General features: G+C 32.7%; 2 protein-coding genes and 1 non-coding gene across 5 annotated transcripts; 1 reads left to right on the top strand and 2 right to left on the bottom strand.

Moving 5' to 3' along the window:
* Positions 1-13,796: 13,796 nt before the first annotated feature.
* On the bottom strand, positions 13,797-13,868 carry TRNAW-CCA (transfer RNA tryptophan (anticodon CCA)). Its single transcript has one exon. It is a non-coding gene; the product is annotated as a tRNA-Trp (tRNA).
* Positions 13,869-14,310: 442 nt separating this feature from the next.
* LOC105966163 (Ankyrin repeat family protein) lies at positions 14,311-16,965 on the bottom strand. Its single transcript, XM_012990726.2, has 3 exons — positions 16,314-16,965; positions 15,651-16,060; positions 14,311-15,397 (listed from the first exon to the last, which is right to left on the bottom strand). The coding sequence occupies exons 1-3, from the start codon at positions 16,600-16,602 to the stop codon at positions 14,528-14,530; spliced, it is 1,569 nt and encodes a 522-aa protein (XP_012846180.1). The 5' UTR covers positions 16,603-16,965; the 3' UTR covers positions 14,311-14,527.
* A 3,144-nt stretch (positions 16,966-20,109) lies between these two features.
* On the top strand, positions 20,110-20,844 carry LOC148770429 (defensin J1-2-like). Of its 3 annotated transcripts, none has more exons than XM_088818543.1 (3): positions 20,110-20,125; positions 20,172-20,288; positions 20,404-20,844. In XM_088818543.1, the coding sequence occupies exons 2-3, from the start codon at positions 20,225-20,227 to the stop codon at positions 20,565-20,567; spliced, it is 228 nt and encodes a 75-aa protein (XP_088674669.1). In that variant the 5' UTR covers positions 20,110-20,125; positions 20,172-20,224; the 3' UTR covers positions 20,568-20,844. The 3 variants fall into 3 exon arrangements, with proteins under 3 accessions (XP_088674669.1, XP_088674670.1, XP_088674668.1); XM_088818544.1 differs by having other exon boundaries at positions 20,110-20,165; positions 20,210-20,288; XM_088818542.1 differs by lacking the exon at positions 20,110-20,125 and having other exon boundaries at positions 20,132-20,288.
* Positions 20,845-21,020: the final 176 nt, after the last annotated feature.

Here is a 21,020-nt window from a genome sequence, read left to right as displayed (position 1 = left end):
TGTGCTGTTTCTCATCTTTTTTGGGTTTTCTCATTCATTTAGTGTTATAGATTTACATAAACATTGAGATTTCTAGCAAGCCAACTTATTTGCTTACATATTAATGAATTGTGATTGAATACATATGTTCGTCCTAATTAGTAATAAACTTCAAATTGGTGACCATGACTTTTTTGAGGATGTTGTGATTTCATAATAGTAATGTTACGTTGACTTTTTCTTACTTGTTTATAGCTAAAATGCCATTCCACTATCTATATCACTTGATTAAATTATTTCTTTATAACGTAGTGTTTGTTATTTTTGTAAAATATGATTAATTGAGAATATCAACATCCAATGACTCAAATGTAAACACACTATAAGTAGTTGGTCATCAAACAAACATAGAAGTTTAGGGGTTATTTCTATGCTACAATGGGTAATTTTTTACGGTTGATATACACACACCAATGTGGGTGTGTATATGAATGATATAGATGTACTCGGTGTATTTCACCTGAATAAACCGAAGTTTAGGGAACTAATCACACACATCCCAAAACATTTGGGAGATTATTACAAACAAAGAAATATAGAAGTTTTTGGTTTCCAAAAAAAGAGATTTACTGTTGACTATAACGGTGACTCCCATTCCAAGTAATTGAACTCTATCGACCATGTTTGCAGCTGTGGGTGTACATACAACTATCACTTCGGCGATTGGTTGCAAAATTGCAACCAATTCGTGAATGTGGAGTGTATGTGGAGTGCAAGTTACCCCAACAGTACCCTAGCAAGAGGTGCTTGTGCAACAATAGGAGGATGTTTCATCTTTGAAAAGAAAAAAACATCAAATTCTGGTGCGCCAATAGAACCAATTGTAAAATTGAATTTCGATCTGAGAGAATATGTAATCGAAATTACCTGCTGCTGTTGTTCAGCAGCCATGGGAACACTGCAAATGTAGGAGATATCTGACCTGCTATGAAATTGTCAAGAGATAAATCAATCAGTGGAGAATCACGAATTCACGATAGAGAGAGAAGACGGAAACTAGTAGAGAGAAAAGAGAGAGAGCGATAGAGAGAGAAGACGAAAACCAGTAGAGAGAAGAGCAGAAGAGAGAGATAGAGAGGAGAAAAAAATCAGTAGAAAGAAGACATAGAATGTAGAGGAGAGACCAAGCGAGACGAGGTCAAATGAGCGGGAGTGGTTAATTTTCATGTTCGATGTTTACTATATATATATGGACAACAAATAAAATAATCTATACTATATATAAAAGTGCGGGAATAGTTAATTTTCATGTTCGATGTTTACTATATATATATAATATATATATATATATATATATATATATATATATATATATATATATATATATATATATATATATATATATATATATATATATATATATATATATATATATGGACAACAGATAAAATAATCTATATTATTATTATATATAAAAGTGTGAATGCTAGATGGTTTCTTCCATTTTATATATGGACAAAAATGCCCCGTAAAATAATTAAAAACTTCAAGGTCAATTAAGTAAAATAGACAATAATTAAATAGATCATTAATGCATATTAAATACAATAACTAATAATATCTGATTCATTGAAAAATTCTAATCACGACAACTTAAATTGGCCGGTAATCATTGATTGAACTAACACTTATTGTGAAATTGCATTTTAGAATCATAATCAAACTCCTAACATGGGTTGGTTAATGGTCTTGTATTTTTGAATTGTGAACCTCGGTCGATTTTGACTCGTGAATCGTTGGTTCACGACAATAATCATATCTCTATTCAAATTTTCATTTATGTTTAATTTGTCATTAAATATTCATTCGTCCTTTGTTCTAAAAATAATTTTTTTTATCAAACTCTTAATCTTAAGGATTGGTTAATGGTCTTGTACTTTTGAATTGTGAATCCCGGTCAATTCTGACCCGTGAACCATTGGTTCACGACAATGATCATGTATTCATCCAATTTTCATTTGTGTTTAATTTTTCATTAATATTTATTTGTCATTTGTTCTAAAAATAAAAAAATATAATAAACGATCAAAAGTAAATGAGACAACTCGAAATGAAAGTAATCACAAGATAGAAAAGGTTCTAATTAAAAAGGAAAAAAAAAATCAATACACACATGATATTCAAGACGATGATAAATAATTACTGGAATAACCTAAGAAGAAATAGATATTGCAGAAATATGATTGTTTATGTATATCAATATTAAATAAAATCACATTCTACTATTTCAATATATTTTAATATATACATAAATTAATTGAGACGTGCAACACACTCACATCTTTCTATATTAAAAAATAATATATTTTTATATATATGGCTTTTTTTGGGAGGCTTGAATATATATAGGTCGCTCATGACAAAACTTATTAGAACTAAATGACAAGTCAATCTAAACATTTACTTCACATCCTTTATATATTCCAGTAGTTTCTTTAATTGAAAGACGAGTGTTTTTGGGATGGTGGGCAGTTGGATTTATTATTACTTAGGATGTTGCCAAGTAATAATAATAATAATAATAATAATAATAATAATAATAATAATAATAATAATAATAATAATAATAATAATAATAATAATAATAATAATAATAATAATAATAATAAAAATAATAATAATAATAATAATATTTAGGATTTGAATTTGTGTTTGTGTCGATGATTATTTAATTATAACTCGTAATTCGCCTGATACAACTGATTATTGTATTTTTGTACTTTTTGCTTTGGTTTTCTCATATTTACATAATCGACGAGTCATGACAATTGATCATTACTATGGGCGGTGAATATAAGCAAACCCATAAATTTCTTTATTCTAGATCACCAATGTAAAATTGCTAATTTACCATTAATGAAATTCAAGATCAAATTAACATAAAAAAAAAAACAAAAAAGACAAAAAAAAAAACTCATTTATTTTGTGCAAGTTCAAATAAAATAAACCTACAAATACACCCATTATTTCACAATTTAAAAATATCCTCCTTCTTCTTCTTCACAAACCCATCAAGAACCCTAAACACCAAAACAATCAAATAATCATCAAACATTCACAATGGAGTCGAAAAACAATGAGATGGTGGTTTATGAGGGTGGGAAACGTAATATGATATGTGTTAACCGTTTATTTTAGTTTGTGTGTAGTTTTTTTTTGAAAAAAAAAATCACCCGATACCAAAAATTGGTCTTCAGAGTCCGATTTTTAAATAATAATCGGTATTCACGTGCCGATTTTACAAACAAAAATCGTTAATATAGTGCCAATTTTTCCGGTCTGAATATGCCGACTTTTTCAAAAACAAATCGACGCATACGCATCGTTTTCTCAACTCCGATTTCAATCTCAAAATTTAATCGTAAATCGACCAAACCATTACAACCCAACAAGAAATAATCATCGATTAATGTTCACCACGCATATTTATTAAGGAATCAATGTTCGTTTTCAAAGAATTAATACTCGATTAATGTCTTTGAATTTACCAACAAAAAATTTAGTATAAAAAGTTGTGGGTTGGTGGTGGTGGAGTGGTGGTGGTGTGCAAGTGGGTGGGTTGTATGTCGGCGCCGGTGCGGTGGCGATCTCCCTAGTCGGCGTGGCGGCGGGTCAGATTTTTTTTTTCTTTTTTTTTTCCTCTTGGTTAGTGTTGAACAAATTATAAATATGAATATAGGGTTTGTGCTTGTATTTTGGTAATATTTGTGGATGAGGACATATTCGTCCTGGTTGGTTTTGATATAAGAAAATTAGAAAAATTTTTGGGCTTGAACTAAAGAACCATTTTCTGTGTATTTGAATAAAGAAAATTTGCATATATCGGTCGCCTACTACATATCATCTGAAAAAATATAAATCCTACGAGTTATAAAAAGCACGTCATCATACGAAATTAAAAATGCTATATAAGAAGTTTCTTAGGTGGGAAAATATACCTAATTGTGACTGTCCGAACTACTGTGCAGGCCATCTGGAGGATTTGGGGCTGGGCCTGGTGGTGGGACTGGGACTTATTCTTGCAGAGTTGGGTCAATATGAGGATTTGGGGCCATTAATCGAAGCGTCTATTGTCTGTTGGATTTGGGTCCTTACAGCTTGGTGTAGAGCCAATATAAACTCTACTCCAGCAAATGTAAAGCCCATGTCCCACAAAGTCTGGATGTTGTGGCTTATCACAACACTGAGAATGACTGGTTTTTCACTAGCAATGAAAGAGAGCGTAGCTGAGGTGATAAAGCTATTAGCCGCTCCCACAGTGATCTAAACACACACACAACAACAAAAAGAAATAATCCAAACACATTGAATAAAAAAAGGCGAAAAATGAATTTTTTTTTAAAATAAAATGAATTCACCTTTGCTACCACATCGCAAGACATGGGTGCGATCACCATCATGTCCGCCCATCCAACAACATGATCAAATTAGGAATATCAAATCATTCATTTCAAAAATCAAGTCAATCATTCATAAGATAAGTCATGATCATGACAATTGAATATCATGTCTCAGGATAATGAACATGTTCGAGAATTCAGTTCACGCCAATGAGAGGAAACAAAATAGACCAGCGCTGAATATAAAAGTCAAGAAGAACAATACGTTCAAATCAGATTTCAAGAACGAGTTTTTATATCAAGACCTCAAGGAATTCAATATGCACGAGGTTCACATTCAAGCCAATGAAATATTTATTCTTGGAAAGCGTTCAAGACAATAGACAGTATCTTGAGAATAAATATAATCCATTATCGAGTTCAAGGAAAATGTTCAGGCCAAGATATCAAGTCTAAGAATTAACCGTGAACATAACAATCAAGAATAATAACAAGTTCAAGTTCAAGATTTCAAGAAAAAATATCACGATTCAAAGTTTCAGCCAAGAACATAAGTATACCGATAGAACATTAAGGATCATATTTCAATTCAAATATAATCAAGATAAAAGGATTCAATATGTACAAAATATGTGGTTCAAATAAAGAAGATATTAAGCACACGAATATATATATATATATATATATATATATATATATATATATATATATATATATATATATATATATATATATGACCCGATCCAAAATATATATGAAAACTAATTGCATAGATTGTTTTTTTAGGAACTGTATAATTGGTGTTTCCCTATGACTCCGGAAAAGCGCCGAAGGCTTATTGCACTGTCATTCGGAATTGTGTGTTTAGTTGCTGGTTATGCCGTCATGGCTTCTACCCACAATAGCTTTAGCACTTATCTTCATATCTCTGGTCACGCTGCTGTAATCATTGTTGGAAGTCTTTACATAACTGCTTTGCTCACTATGATTGGTGTTGACTATCTCCCTATAGCTAACGCCCCTCGCTATGTAAAATTTAGCTTTGATGTTTTTTTATATTCGGATGCACTATCATTAGTCTGGGGCTCAAAGATTGGAAATCCCTAGTAGTCGGTTATTTATTTCTTATCCATATTCTTCCAATGTCTCATGTTACTGGCTTATTCGAAAATCTTGGTCTTTGCGATGCTAGGAATATTATTGGAAGCCACGTTGAACGAGTTATTGAAAATTCGAAACATTAATCATTACTTTGCAGCCTTCATAGCGTTCCTAGTTTGTATAGCATGTTCGGACCGATATATATATATGACCCGATAGCATGTTTTAAAAACCACATCTATCATCCAAAATTATAATCCTACATAGTAAGTTTTTATAAACCAACACAAACAAGTAAATCTTCGCATATTAAGTTTCTTAGTTTCTACTAGGTCTGAAAGATTTGGGCTAGTATCTAGATCAACATTTTTATCAACTGTTGGACCGCATCTCTTACACAGAGCCGACCCTAGGGTTTCCGGGGCCTTAGGCGAGATAAAATATCGAGGCCTCTGTCTTATAAATTTTTGTTTGCAATATTATTTTCTATTTGAAAAATGTATCTATATATATATAGTAGGATTTTTTTAACTAAATTTCGGGGGCCCAAATTAAAATGGGGCCCTAAGCGGTGGCATCTCTGGCTTCCCCTCAGGACCGGCTCTGCTCTTACATCATGGAGTGGAGGCGCCGTTTCAGCATCCAGATAGAGAAGAACTGGCTTCCCACGACACATGCAAGAGAACACAATATATGTGATGAAACTATCAGCCGCAGACATAGTGATCTAAACACATCGAAAGGAAACAATTCATCTACATAAAGAAGAAGAGACGAAAATGGAACAAGAAAAATTGAATTTAACTTTGCTACCAAGTCGAACGACATAGGTGCAATTATCATCATATCGGTCCAGCCAATAACATATTCGAAGAGCGGTGTGTGCCAGGGATCACAGCCTAAACTCTTCTCCGTCGACAATGACTGTGACCCCCTTAGCAAGTAGCTCAACTCGATTGATCATACCCGCGGCCACAGTGGTGCATACAAGCGCCACTTCAACAATTGGTTGCAAGTTTATAGCAAAACTCCACTCAACAAAATGTATTTATGTCAAGAACTTACGTTGATATCGCCATTGAGAATTAAGATATATTACCAATAATAACAAAATATACAAGTTCAATGTCTTTTCTCTAACTTCATATACAATATTTATTTATGGTTGCACCTATTTGCAATCTCAAAATTTATAAGGGCAGGACCTTACTTCATGCAAGATCAAAATATAGATAAATTTATTAAGAGCAATACTGAAAATTACAAATATAACCCCAACATGAATTTTGATATTATTAATTCAAAAACGGCATAATTGCTATTGCAAGACCAAAAAAATTAAAAAAAGTATATGAAAAATGATCATTCTTCTTCACCTAAAAAACTCAACCTCTTCTTAAAACACTATCATTCTACACATTTTTTTCCAAAAAACTCTTTCATATTCTACAAAAACCCTCGTCAAATAAAACCCTTATCAAACAAAACCCTCAAATCTTACCAAAACTTGCAAATGAAGATATTATGGACACAAAAGACATCAATATCGATGATTCTAAGGTCGAAGAACACAATGGGATAAGACATATTGTACTTTTTTTAGCTTTGTGATCATTTTTTTCGTTTTCGAAAATAATTTCCCGTACACAAAAATTCGACGTTTACATGTCGATATTTAGCAATAAAAACGACATTACAAACCAGCATGTCGTTTTAATTGCTAAAAATCGACACACTAATGTCGAATTTTGAACAAAATATCAACACATAAATGTCGAAAAAAATGAAAATAATCGACAACAACTTATTCTCGAAAATTAGTGAAAATTTTGAAACCAACGTGTCGAAATTTTACAAAAAAATCGACAAGTACATGTCGATATGTTTAAAGCCACAACTCCTTCAACAATTGTGGTGGAATATAACCTTAAAATCATCCACTATGTTTTGAATGGACTTGTGGCGGCTGTCGACTGCAACAGCGACGGCGACAGTGGTCGAATTCATCGGCGACGGCGAAGGTGCAAGTGGTTCTCTTCTTCCCTCCCTCCCGTTCTTCAATTGTGGTGGGTTTTTCCCCGTTTTTTTTTTCATTTGGTCTTGCAAAAGTAATTGGTATAATTAGGTTTTGTTTTGTTTGTATTTTATTAAGGTTATTATAGTCGTTTTACATTTAATTTGATATAAAATTTAATTTAGTCTTGCCCTAAGTAAATTTTGCGATTGCATATAGTCCCCGTCTTTATTTATTTATTATGAACTGATTCTGTTTAGTTCGAAAACCCTAATTTCTTTGAAAAACCCCCAATTTTAGTTCGAAAACCCAAATTGCAGTTAAATAAAAACATGACTACTTCGGATAGTCACCACTACGAAGTACGAACTAATCTTATATATAAAACGAAGATATTTTGAACTAAAACCTAAACCTAAATCTAGGGTTAATTTTGTAAATTAATAAATGTCTAATTTAACCATTAATTAATAAATTTATAATTTAAACACTAACTCCTATATTTAAATATACCGTATGTTTCTAATTATTTATATAAATATTTTTTGATTTTTCTTCTCCACTCTAACCACCCACTAAACCCCCACTAATTCATCATGGTAGAAGTTATCACACCATAATCTCAACTTCTACCAATTTCATTCTTCTATTTAAACTCATGAGAACTCCACAAAAAATCACATTTTTTTGCCAAGTTTCTTCTTCTTCGTTTATTTAATAATTGTGTTATGCCGTTTATTTATTTATTTTTGCATTTGTGTTTGACATATTGTTAATTTCTTTTGCAGCAAGCATAATCCTATCAACAACAATTCGTGATTGGAGCGAGCTACTCACGCAATTCGGTAGAAGGAAAAAAATTATGTCAGACATTTATTATGTGCTTCTCTTAGTTGAAAGCTTTTTTTGCTATAATTTATTTATAATATTTAAGTTTTATAACTTACAAGACTTTGTTGTTGTATTTGTATTTGAAGCTACTCAGCAATTCTAAGACATTAAACGTGAAAAAATCAGTAAAGAAGAGAAGAAACCATCATCATCTCACACCATACACCAAATACTTGGCAACATGTTGTACATCTACAAACATTCATGCTAGGCTCATGTAATTATGCGAACTATTATTTATATTATTAGGTTTTAAGTTTGTGAGTATATTGATAGGCTATTATTGTTTCTTGAATAGGCAACACAAATCTGTGATTTTTTTCTTTTTTCTTTTTTCGTTCGTTGATCCATTATATTCTGATAGAGTTGGCATATATTTTGATTTGAGAATTTATGCAATTAATCTTTGTTTGCTCAAGTAATGTGAATGTTTTCATTATTTTTAATCTAGAAAATTAAATTAGCATTTTTTTCAATGATTGTTGCAGCTTTTGTATATAAATTTGAATTGTCATCATTGTAAATTCAATCAAAAACTTTAGAGGAAAAAAAATGCATAAGGGGAAAAAAACTCAAAACGCAAGAGTAAATATTGGAAAACTATCCAATGGGTTTATTTGATAAATAATCATGAAAGATTCGCGCATATCATGACAAAAATTATTTGCCTCCCATAAAAGGAAAAGAAAAACCAACTACCATATAACCGTGTATTAAGAGTAGTAGATACATTTTGTGGTTGATTAAACAATTACTGTTCTATTAAATGTGAATTGTGTATGCAAGTTTTTCCCAAAACTTAGCTACCTTTTTCATATGATTTTCGTAAAACTTTAACTAACATTTTGCTTTTTTTTTTTCCATGTCTCACCGACGCTTCCTTTCATGTGGCAAAGTTTTATTGCACATAGTCGTCTATTTCAGTTGTAGAGTGACGTGATCGCGAAACTGATTTTGCTGCATCCGAGAAAAGAATTGCACAATAAAATGCGACCCGCAATAAGATCTAACTACTTAATCAAGATAGAAGAATTTTTGTTAAGTATTTTGCGTAGTTATCATGTTGCATTATCAAATTTGTAGAAATGTTAATGCTATTACTGAAATTTAAATTTATTTATTTTTATTACAATTATTATTGTCACTACCTATTTCAGTAATATTTATTATCTATAATTTTCCTAATAACACACATTTACAACAAATCCCCACCTGCAGTAACTCCCCGTTAATTAATAACTTCCCACATCCACTATATAATAAATTCATATATGTTCCAAGAAAATCGTTCATATTTGAATTTTCTTTTGTGTTTTAATCAAAATTAGGGTTGTGAATGACTCATCTTCGTTGGAGGTGGAAACTAACAACAATTCTTCGGTGTACCTTGAGACTCTCTTATTTCTATGTCCATCTACTACTTTATTACTTATTTATTTTTATAAATTTTTTTCTATGATTTTTATCAAAACTAAAGAGTCTTTGCGTACACTTTGTCACGGATTCCCCAAGTATCAATCTTGAGGATGTTAAGAAACAACAAAGTAAGAGGTGTCAAATGATGATATGCTAGACTGCGCCAACATATGAAGCATTTGGTTAGATTGTTCAATTATGAAAACTATTATTAATTGTATTCAATAGGTGTTCAATATTGTTTATCTTTTTTTTTTTAAATTGTTTTATGGTGTCATATGTTTTCAATTATTTAATTTCAGTATATTCAACAAATTAAATTTTAAATAATTATTTTCTTCTCTTTTGTAATGGTATTCCGTGCAACGCACAGGGCATGGTTACTAGGGGCATTTTAGTCAATTTTTTATTTTTATATTTTTTTTCTTTCAAACAATGTTGAACACAAAAACCGTCCACTCCGAAGAAAATTCAGTACACGATCTTCCTTATTCCCTAATTTTGTTTTTCTTTCTTCACCCCCCTACATTTCATCTGCGGTTACAATTTTCTCTCTTTCATCCCCTTTCGCACCCCCTACTATAAGTTTTTACCTACCATTTCTCACTTCATTTCTGCAAATTCGCTTCGTAAATTCGAATGCAGAGGAAACAACAGAGATGGAACAAAGACAAGCCGGATCTCTCTTGAGAAGTAAGACGGGCAGTTATGTATTGTGTTTCCGAATTAGGGTTATATATTTGTATTTGATTTGTTATTACAATCGTCTGACATCAAATTTCCATCAATATTTTTGGTGTTGTTATTGTTAACGATTCGATGTATTACTTTGTTTCCAAATTTATTTTATTTACATGTGTTTTTTTTTTTTTTTTTTTTTTTTGTTTTTGTTTTTCCAACATATATTACTTTTCCTTTTTTTTTGACTAAATTTTGGTAATTTGGATTTCCCAAAACAAATTGATGCAGTCTCCGGTGCCAAGTCTTCATAAGTTGGTAATTTCGTTGAATGTAATTAAAGATAATTGTAAACAACTTTTTCGATTCAATATATTTCTTAATGATATTATGATATTTGATAATTGCCACAAATTTGGAGAATGCACGCGACCATGGATTTTTTTGGTTGAGACATTCTATTCGAAGCAGAAATCAGCGTGTTGGCAGGTTTTCACATGCACAAGGATATAAGATGATAAGAATCTTATACAACGATTTAGGAATAGATTTTTTCATCCGTAATATAATCTGCTAGAAATTCATAAACGCCTTTTAACCCCATTTGTTTGTTGTTGACACATGATGAAGAATATGAGACGAAAATGATGGGAAATGTTTCCTATAAATTAAGAATCACGATAATGAGATAATTGAAAATACAGAGGCTCCCTGATCATGTGCACAAGTTTCTATATGACCCCGCAATTTTGGTGATAGAGAATTTGGAAATCAAGTGATTTCAACGACTGAGATTGCGTAACGAAAGAAGCTTTCTCATCAGACAAAAATGAGTGAGCATTTAAGGTTTTTTTCTCTTTTTTTTTTCGCTACATCTACTGAATATTTAAGCACTATACATTTAATTTTCAATCTTACTCTGGTAGGTTATGTCATTTGTAGTACATTTGATAAATTATGGAAGCAAAGATGAAGAGTACGTAATTGGTTATTAGATGAAAACATGAAACGTCACATGAACGGGATCCCGCCCTATGAAGATGACTCGATAAAATCATTCCCTCTGTTTATAAGCTTAAAAATATTTTGAGGCCGGCGCTTGGAATAAGTTTCTTTTAACATTGGAAGACACCTCGAAATTCAAGATATTTTTATAAACTGTTACTTTAATTTGGTTTTATCATATAGAATTTTACATCAACATTTGATTGTTTTTTCTTTCCTCATTGTTTGTCAGATTTTGCAACTAAGGTTGTTTATATAAATCTTATATAAAGATAACTTTTTTCCCCGTTATCTGTTTCGTGATCATGATGATGAAATGCAATTTTTGCTAGGGGTAAGTTTTTTGTCTTCTTAGAGATTTTTTTTTTCATTTGCTAGAGATTACTCTCTCTGTGAATTCGTTATGTGTCGTGTAGAATCTGATATTCAAGGTTATGTATTCGGGGCTGACGGATTTGAATTATCGATTAGAGAATTTAAGAGAAGAATTATCAGATGGCAATAGCAAGATGAAATTGAATTCGTCTAATATCTCTTCGGACTATGGTCTGGACTCGAACACCAGCCTGAATTTGTGTATGGATTTAATCCCGATAGTTATAATATTTATGTGATTCCTTCAACAACTTATGTGATTTAATCAAACCACGGATATAAATATAGATTGGTTGTACATGGGATCTGGAAATAATTTTTAATTGGAAATTATGTTATATATTCTATCATGTATATTTTTTTTGAAGAGTTTCTATCATTATCATGGTCCTAACTTTTAAGTGCATATAAACCATAACTTTATGTACATGTAAAACCTGATTTGTGTTGATATTGAAGAAGAAAATATCCTTATTTTATTTTCCAAAGACTAGAGAAATATCTTGGAGACATAGTTACATGGAAAAAGGCGTAACCTGTTTTTGAAGCGGCACTACCTTAGTTCGGGAAGCCCTATAAGGTTTTCGGGTTGATATTGTTTGGTTTAATTGTGTGGTGATTTTAGTTGATAGATAGATTGTTAAAGTCTATAATGCTCCTATGAAGACTTGACTTATGGAAATACCATTTTGGTATTTTTCCGGATGCTTTTTCTGAGAACATTGGTTAAGTAAATTTGTGAGCTGTAAAAGTTGATTTTTTTGTTTTACCGATACCGATACCGATCTATTGGTCGTTTTTATAGCTCCTATTGATAGTTTACTTACGTTTTCATACAAGCACACTATCAGTACTTTGTGGCTCTTCTCATATCTACTACATGGTTTTGTTCACTTTGTCATAACTTCTGCACATATCAATCTTGACTCTTGAGGATTGAGAAACAACGAAGCAAGAAATGACAAGTGACAATATGTTGTTGTACTTCGACAAGCTATAGAGCCTTAGGTTTGATTGGTCAATCGTTAAAACTATAGTTAATTGTATTAATCAAGTTCTTAGTATTATTTATCCATCTTTGTACGATTTTCTTATGGCGTGGTGTATTCTCAATTATTTAATTTCATTACATTTAATATATTAAGTTTTAAATATATTTTTTTATGGTTTCTTTTTACGATTTTCTTATGGTATGATGTATTTTCAATTATTGAATTTCATTATATTCAACATATTAAGTTTTAAATATCTTTTGTTTTATAATGGTACCCGTGCAACGCACGGGTTATGGTTACTAGTAAATATAATGTATAAATATTTTAGGGTTAAATACAAAACTATCCATATATATATATTCAACTATACATTTTACCATTTTCAGTCAATTTTACGTGTGAATTTTGGTATTTATGTTTATCTCCAAAACATTTAATTGCTTAGATTTTTTTAATTTTTTTAATAAAACCTTTAATTTTTGTCATTTTGAGTTTCTACATTTTTTTTTCTTAAATGTCTTCCGATAGTTCAAACATCCTAAGATTACAAACATCTTTACAATCCTGTTATTGTTGAGAATTTGAACTATCGGAAGACATTTAAGAAAAAATGAAGAAATTCAAATGACAAAAATAAAAGGGAAAATATAGTGGAAAATGGCTCAAACAAACCCTTATATTTATAGGCTTAGCAGGGTATTTTTGTCATATTTTGGGAAAAAATATAACTGAAGGGAGGTTTTTGTATTTATGTATAATACATGGGGTATATGATACAAAGTCCATAGTACATTGGTGTTTTTGTATTTAACCCTATATTTTATTAAAATACTAAAAAATAATTTAAATGTGGTGTATTTCAACCAAAGTACAAAGGAAACAAGACCTAAAAGATGAAAATTGAAGAATTAAAAAGGAAATGGATCTGAAATTCGGGAATTTTGAACCCGACGTGAATCGAACACGCAACCTTCTGATCTGGAGTCAGACGCGCTACCATTGCGCCACGGATCCTTGGTAATATATGTTGCTGGTTTACATAATGTATTCCATTAATAGAGAACGAAGTCAAGCAATATCAACCTCCCTTGTTGTTCCCACCTTCGCCGCCTTCTGCCGCCACGTCTCCACCAGATAAACACCTCAACAGCCTCCCCGTGAAGGCGGAGGTCAACAGGCCATTGGCTTTTGAACATGTAATTGATAATCCCATCGTGGGCTGTTTTTAAGGGCTTATAAACTTAACCAAACACCCCCTTTTAAGTGACGCATTGGAGTGGCCCGACAATTAATAAAATCTTTTTATTTATTTCTTTTTTGACAAAGTTAAAATTCTTCAAGGTCAAATATAATTTCAATGTTCAATGAAAAATCAAACAAACTTAAAGATTATACATTCGACTCGACTCGATTCGATAGAAGCCAGGTAGTTTCTGTGCATCTTCATTGCAAATACTTATGAAGTCAGTATTTATATTAAAATCGACAAAGTTTGTAGACAAAAAGACTATACAACAGACTTCTTTTATATTTCACAACGTAGAATAAAAACTATGCTTTAATACACTTACCAAAATAACCCCATTTTACTACAATAGCCATAAAAAGATCTCCAAATTCTAGCACAACACCTCGCGAAAAGTCGGAAACATCGATTTTTATTTTTTTCGTCGTCACAACGCATAAATTTTGTCGTCCGAATTATATTCATCCAAATCCGAAATATTCGCAGAATAAGACCATGAAAAGGACTTGCTCCCGCTCGCACGCCTAATCCTTCTCTGAGAATCACTGCCGCCAAAATGCTGCCTAAAGACAAAATAGCACAAACTCATCAAAGTCCCGACAAGAATCGGACCGCCCACCACAGTCACAGTAGTAGCCATCCACGAGCTCTTCTTCCCCACAACAACAAACGAAATTGACAAAAACGCCCCACACGTACTAATACACGCGGCCCACATTAGCTTATTCACCACCGAAACAACTCTCTTCTGCGCACTCGTATCCCACGCCACTAGCGTTATTTGAACCACAACGACGGAAAGAGATATGAAAAGGGCAGTTGCGTCCAATAGGCAAAAAGCCCGGAAAGCAACGGTTTTGGATATATTCGCCCGACCCGTTTCCGACCCGTGATCCAGATACTGACCCGGTAAGTTGAATAGGGCGAGGAAGGCGATGGAGGCCACTAAGACGGCGACAACTGTCACTGAGTTGATTGTGTTTTGGACGGCTTCTCGGTGGATTTTTTTGAGCTCTTTGGCTATGCCGGAGACTCGTCTTTGAGTTTTCTCGTTTTGTATGAGTTGGGAGTGGACTTCGTGTTTGATGTCGCTCACGGTTCGTTTGAGCTCTATTGAGGCTTCGTCCGATTGGCCGATGTGTCGGGCGTTTTTTGCGCCGGCTTCCGTGAGGGCTTCGGAGATTTCGAGGGCGTGGGTCCCGTATTGGAGCTTGTCGGATATGTCCATTGCGGTTTCATTTTGGTTGTTGATTGCGTTGATGTCGATGGCTCGGTACGTTAGCAAAAGGGCAACTATCTGTTAAAAAAAAAGATTGCTAAATCAAATCACGTGCGCGGATAACTTAAGTCGACGAGAAAATGCAATTTTTTTTGGAGTATTTTTCTTGGCGAGTTTCTTGATTTCCGTTCCAATTTTTAGTGTTTTTAGGACACATATGTAAATTAACTATAGCTGTTATTTATGCAAAATTGCTTTAAAAAAGAAGAAGATAGAAACTAGCAAAAGGAGCGCCAAGAAAAATACGCCAAAAAAACTATATATATTATACCTGAGCACGGCTTTTCCGAGTGGAGATATGCAAAGCCGTATTTCCCTTCTTGTCACGTACGTTCAATATCGAATGATCGGCTTCGAGTAATTCATCAACCACAGAAGTATCTTGACCTTTGACAGCCATATGCAGAGCAGTTTGCCCCTTCTTATCTTTAATCGCCACAATTCCCGGATCCCTCTCGATTAGTGCCTTCACCATATCCAACAAGCCGTACCTCGCAGTCAAATGCAACGCAGTTTTCCCGTTTTTCCTCACAATTCTTATCGAGCTGACATCAGCATCTAATATGGCATTCACTACTTGTAGATGGTTTTGCGCTGCAGCTGAATAAAGAGGGCTCGTGTTCGAAGCGTTGCACACTTTACAAAGCTCGGGCCATTTCTTAAGAAGCTCTTTCACGATTCCTGGATAAAACGAGTAATTTCGAATTATTACAGCTCTTGTGAAAAATTTAACCAAAAAATATATATCCATCTACAACTTTTAACGACAACAAGAGCAACTTTCTTTAATCCAATAAAAACCAAAAAGAAAAAAAATTCATTCAGGCATATCATCGAACACCTTGATGTATATTCACTAAGCATCCACTCCATTTGACAGAAACAACCCTCTAATTTGTAATTGAAGGAACAAGAATATAATCAATTTAATTACCAAGGTGCCCCCTTGCAGCTGCCACGTGGAAGGCATCCATATCCGATTTGGCCCTAATCATAACGGTCTGCAAATCGCAGAAGCCCAGCAAATAGACGAAAGCATCGAGGAAGTTATTCTCTGCGGCTACGTACAGGGCAGTTTCCCTGTCATCGTTCTGAAGGGATAACAGAGAAGATGGATCGGGGCCTTCACTGTGGATGAGTTTCTTGATGGAATCGAGATCGTTGGATCGGACGGCGGAGAAGAATGATTGGTGGGTTATGAATCTTAACGACTTGGTGTCCATCTCTACTTTGCTGTAGTTACAGTATGAACACGATTTTGCAGCTGTAGTAAAGATTCGACCTTTTTTTTTTTTCTTCGAGTGTGAGAGATGATTTGCTTCTGTGAAAGTGGAAGCTGTGGTTTGCCTGATTCCTGAATCGATTTTATGAAAGATGGACGAAGAAGAAGGGTCAGTTAATTGCGGGGTTTTGAGTCTTCTCTGCTTTGAAACGATTTGGTATGTGTATGTGTGTGAGAGAGAGAAGAGAGAGAAAGAGAGAGAGGGAGCGTGTGTGTGTGTGTGTGAGAGAGAGAGAGAGAAATTGAAGGATGAGAGTCACTGCTGAAAGAGGGAAGCATATGATACTCAAGGAGTGAGCTGTGTGATTTTTTATTTATTTATTTTTGATATATATATATATATATATATATATATGTGAATCTCATTTTTTCGAAAAAGGAATAAAAAAAAATAAAAAAATAAAAGGCAAATTACAAAATATATATTTAAGCCAAGGTTTAAATATAAATATAATAATTCTAACATAACAATTGTCTTCAGTATACAACGATTTTATATAGATAACAAATCTTTCGAAAATAACAAAAAATGGATATCTGATGGCTGTAGCCTAATTAGCTTTCATGATAAAGTCAAAACGACTGTTTTTATTGTTATTCAATCAGCCTTTTTATTTATTTTTTATTATTTTTATTAATTTATAAGTCAATCAGCATTTGTCTGATTGTTTGAATATTTCATATTTTAATTTGGAAAATGTTGCTGCAAAACTATGCTAGTAATTATTTAATCTTTGTTAGATGATATTGTCACCTACTATGCCAATTTGTTTAAGTATCTCCTTCTACTGCATTGACTATTGCATTTTCATATTTTTATATTTTATATTATTTAATCACGTCATGCAATAAAGGCTCCATTTAGTTGACAAGATAAACTAAGATTAATTAAATAATTGACTTAATATGATGTTCGGTATCACCAATAAATTGTTGGGTTAACCCGCCAAAATTATGTAATCATGGTTTATCTTGCCTTCGAGTGAGTTTCTTTTGTTGGACGTGGTGAGCTCCAATAAATAATTAAATATCATTAGATTATTAAATTTTATTTTGGCTAATCTTATCTTACCAACCAAACGGGCATAGAATATTAAATGCGGTTTACATTTATTAATATTGTTTTGATTTAGAATGTGAGTTTGACCATTTTTTAATCCGATTTTGGAATAATAAAACACGGAATTGTAGCCCTTGTGTTATCTTTCTAATTCAACCCTAAACAGTTAATTTAAGTGTTGGATGACAAAGCTAATTTAGAAAAAAATTAGGGCCCACAATTTTTTGAGTGGAAAAGACCAAAAAAACCCTTACATTAAGCATGTGAATCGTGCGTGCGCCGAAAAATGAGAATATTTGCCAGAATATTCGCCAGAATATTCTACTCAAATTGTTATGTGCATCAAAAAGGTGAGTTTGAGTGTGCCCGTGCAATTTTCCGCAAAATATAGAAAAATTCGGGTGGCAAAATGTATTCTTTATATGCCATGTATTTGTGGTGTACATTACGAGATAAAATACTAAAATAAAAGAATATTGTAGCTCTATGTTTCACGCAAATGGCTACTTATGGGCCAGAATTCAAGTTATAAAGCCCAATTACTATGATCCACAAACGATAAAATAAAAACAAAAAATTAGACCCATCACGTAGTGCCCATAGAGAAAATCTTGGCACATCAGGACTTCTTATTAATTATAAGGGCAAATTACGGCCACTCCTGAGTTATAATCAAATTACGAAAACCTCCCTCATGTTTGGTAATTATAGTCACCCCTAACTATTATCCAAATAAGAGGTATCTTTCGTAATTTGGTCATACCTCAGGGGGCGGCCGTAATTTGCCATAATTATAAATACGAATTTCACTATTTTACTACTATGCCTTTCTCTAATTTTTAAGAATAATAATTATCTTCGATTCTGATTTGAGCATAAGATGGGTTCCGACTTCGATCTCATCAAATCTGAAGACGGAAGAGACTCTAATACCACTAATTAGAAGTTAGAGTAAACCTTAATGACGTGGTAGCTAGTTAATTAAATTTAATTTATATAACTAACATCATATGGCAAATTAATCACTCAAATAAAAGATGGATTACTCAGAATAAGTGGTGGGTCACTCAAATCAAACAAGATAATGATACCAACACCTAAATGATTCACAATGTGAAAGACATTACTTAATTATGTGCTTTGCTTTATCATTATCTGACAAAAGAATATTTTTGGGACAAATTGCACTTCAACCCCTATAAAAATTTTATTTTTGCACTTTCCCTCTAAAAATTCAGAAAAGTGATAACCCCCCCTTGAAATATTGTTTTAGTTGCACTTTGACCCAAAAGTCAATATTTGGTGGGCATCGTGCAATAAAAATAATATTTTAAAGGGACAGTGTGCAGAAAAATAATATTTTTAAGGGGCAACGTGCAAATCAAAACAATCAATTCCAGTTAATATATCCATCGAAATTTTACTATCAGGGCGATGTGCAACAAGTATAATATTTTGAAAGGGGGCAATTCACTTTTTTAAATTTTGAGTGGCTAAAGTGCGAAAATTAAAAATTTATAGGGGGGTGACGTGCAATTTGCCCTATTTTTTTGCTATACTTGAAAGATTCATCTAAAAAGCTATAGAAATCTTGCTGTACCGTAGATGGAAACTTTGAGCATTTTTATTCTGAAATTTAGCTGCAGAAGCAAACTGCACAATGGGAAAAGAAAAAAAGAAAAGGGAGTAGAATTGAAAAAAGATAATTAAATAAAGCTAAAAAGAAGTAGTAACGAGTGGGGGAGAGCCACCAAATTTCATACTTTTTGGTGCAAAAAAGGAGAAAATGAGAACATGTACACCCAATTATGCAAATATACAATTTTAAAAAGTTGCATACATTATTGATTTTGTTAACCAAAAAAGTCCCTAGGCAATGTTAGTGCATTATCAGCTTTCACTTTTTTGATCTTCTTTAATTTGTGTACGTGTTTGTGTTTATTTTAGATTAAATAGCACTTTAATCCCTGTGGTTTGAACCTTTTACATACGACCCTCTAATATTTTCAATATAGCACATGACCCCCTTGTATTTTAATATAATCACATATAACCCCATTGTACTTTAAAAAATTTCCCCTTCATAACGAGAATGATTATTTACCAAGTGGAATACCGTATCATAGGGGAGTTATATGTACTTATATTAAAAGTATAAGGGGGCCATGTGCACAAAGTTCAAACTACAGGGGGTCATGTGCTTATATTGAGAGTACAAGAGATTCATGTACAGAAAGCTCAAACCACAGGGGGTTAAGTGCGATTAATCCTTTATTTTAAATTATTTTATTATTCAAAAAAATTAAAGTTAGGAGAACATTCCTACCCTATTCAACCTTATAAATATAGGCCTCAATACTAAGTCTTTCTTACTCACACATATCTATCTATACACGCATATATATACACACACACACACACACACACACACACACACACACACACACACACACACACACACACACACACACACACACACACACACACATCTGTACGTGAGAAGATGGCCAGTTTTTTGAGGTTGTTTGCAACTGCTTTGTTCATGGTGATGCTTGTCTTTTCCACCGGTAATTTCTCAACCATTAATTAGAATTAATTAACAATTCTTATTTGCTCATTTAATTTGTTAATTCAATTAATTAATTTTTTTTTATTTAAATTGTTTATTGGGGAAAAAAAAAGGAATGGTGGCAGAGGCAACGAGGACATGCGAAGCAAAGAGCCACCGTTTCAAGGGAATTTGTGTGAGGAAAGCCAATTGTGCGGCGGTGTGTCAGACTGAGGGCTTTCACGGCGGCCACTGCCGTGGCTTCCGCCGCCGTTGCTTCTGCACTAAACACTGTTAAAACTTTTCCGTCAAATAATAATATTCTATATATGCATGCGCGAGAGTTAAATAAATAATTAATTGTTTATTACACGATGAGTGTAGTAATTAATTAATTAATTAATGAGGGCTAATTTCGTCTTTTGGACTTTAATTAAATTAATGTTGTGTGTTTCGAATTAAATAAGAAGTACTGCATGGTTGTGCGTGCGTAGTGTTTTTGCATATTCTGGAATTATATTTTACCAAATATTCATAAAATAATAAATAAAATAATTTGCTTTTATTTTTACAAATACCTATGGGAAATTTACAGTTTTTCATTCCTCAAATTTTCTCCAATTTCACATCTGGTCCCTCATGTTTTAATATTATCATTTTTGATCCTTTTTATCAAATTAGCGTTAGTCCGTCACTTACGGTAGTTATGGAAACACGTTTGATTCCGTTAGTTTTAACGGAAAATTGACGG

The sequence above is a fragment of the Erythranthe guttata genome, chromosome 5, assembly GCF_056151865.1.
Source record: "Erythranthe guttata isolate IM_541 chromosome 5, IM_541, whole genome shotgun sequence".
Taxonomy (NCBI): Eukaryota; Viridiplantae; Streptophyta; class Magnoliopsida; order Lamiales; family Phrymaceae; genus Erythranthe; species Erythranthe guttata.
The sequence above is the reverse complement of the archived record's forward strand: the minus strand, read 5'-3'. Positions and strand labels throughout refer to the sequence as shown.

Bases quoted from the DNA above. Each gene is read 5' to 3' on its own strand.
- LOC105966163 (XM_012990726.2), bottom strand. From the start codon at position 16,602: ATGGACACCAAGTCGTTAAGATTCATAACCCACCAATCATTCTTCTCC. The intron at 16,061-16,313 runs GTAATTAAATTG...CGTTTTATCCAG, and splicing joins AGCTGCAAGGGGGCACCTTG to GAATCGTGAAAGAGCTTCTT. The intron at 15,398-15,650 runs GTATAATATATA...TTTTTTTAACAG, and splicing joins CTCGGAAAAGCCGTGCTCAG to ATAGTTGCCCTTTTGCTAAC.
- LOC148770429 (XM_088818543.1), top strand. From the start codon at position 20,225: ATGGCCAGTTTTTTGAGGTTGTTTGCAACTGCTTTGTTCATGGTGATG. The intron at 20,289-20,403 runs GTAATTTCTCAA...GGAAAAAAAAAG, and splicing joins GATGCTTGTCTTTTCCACCG to GAATGGTGGCAGAGGCAACG.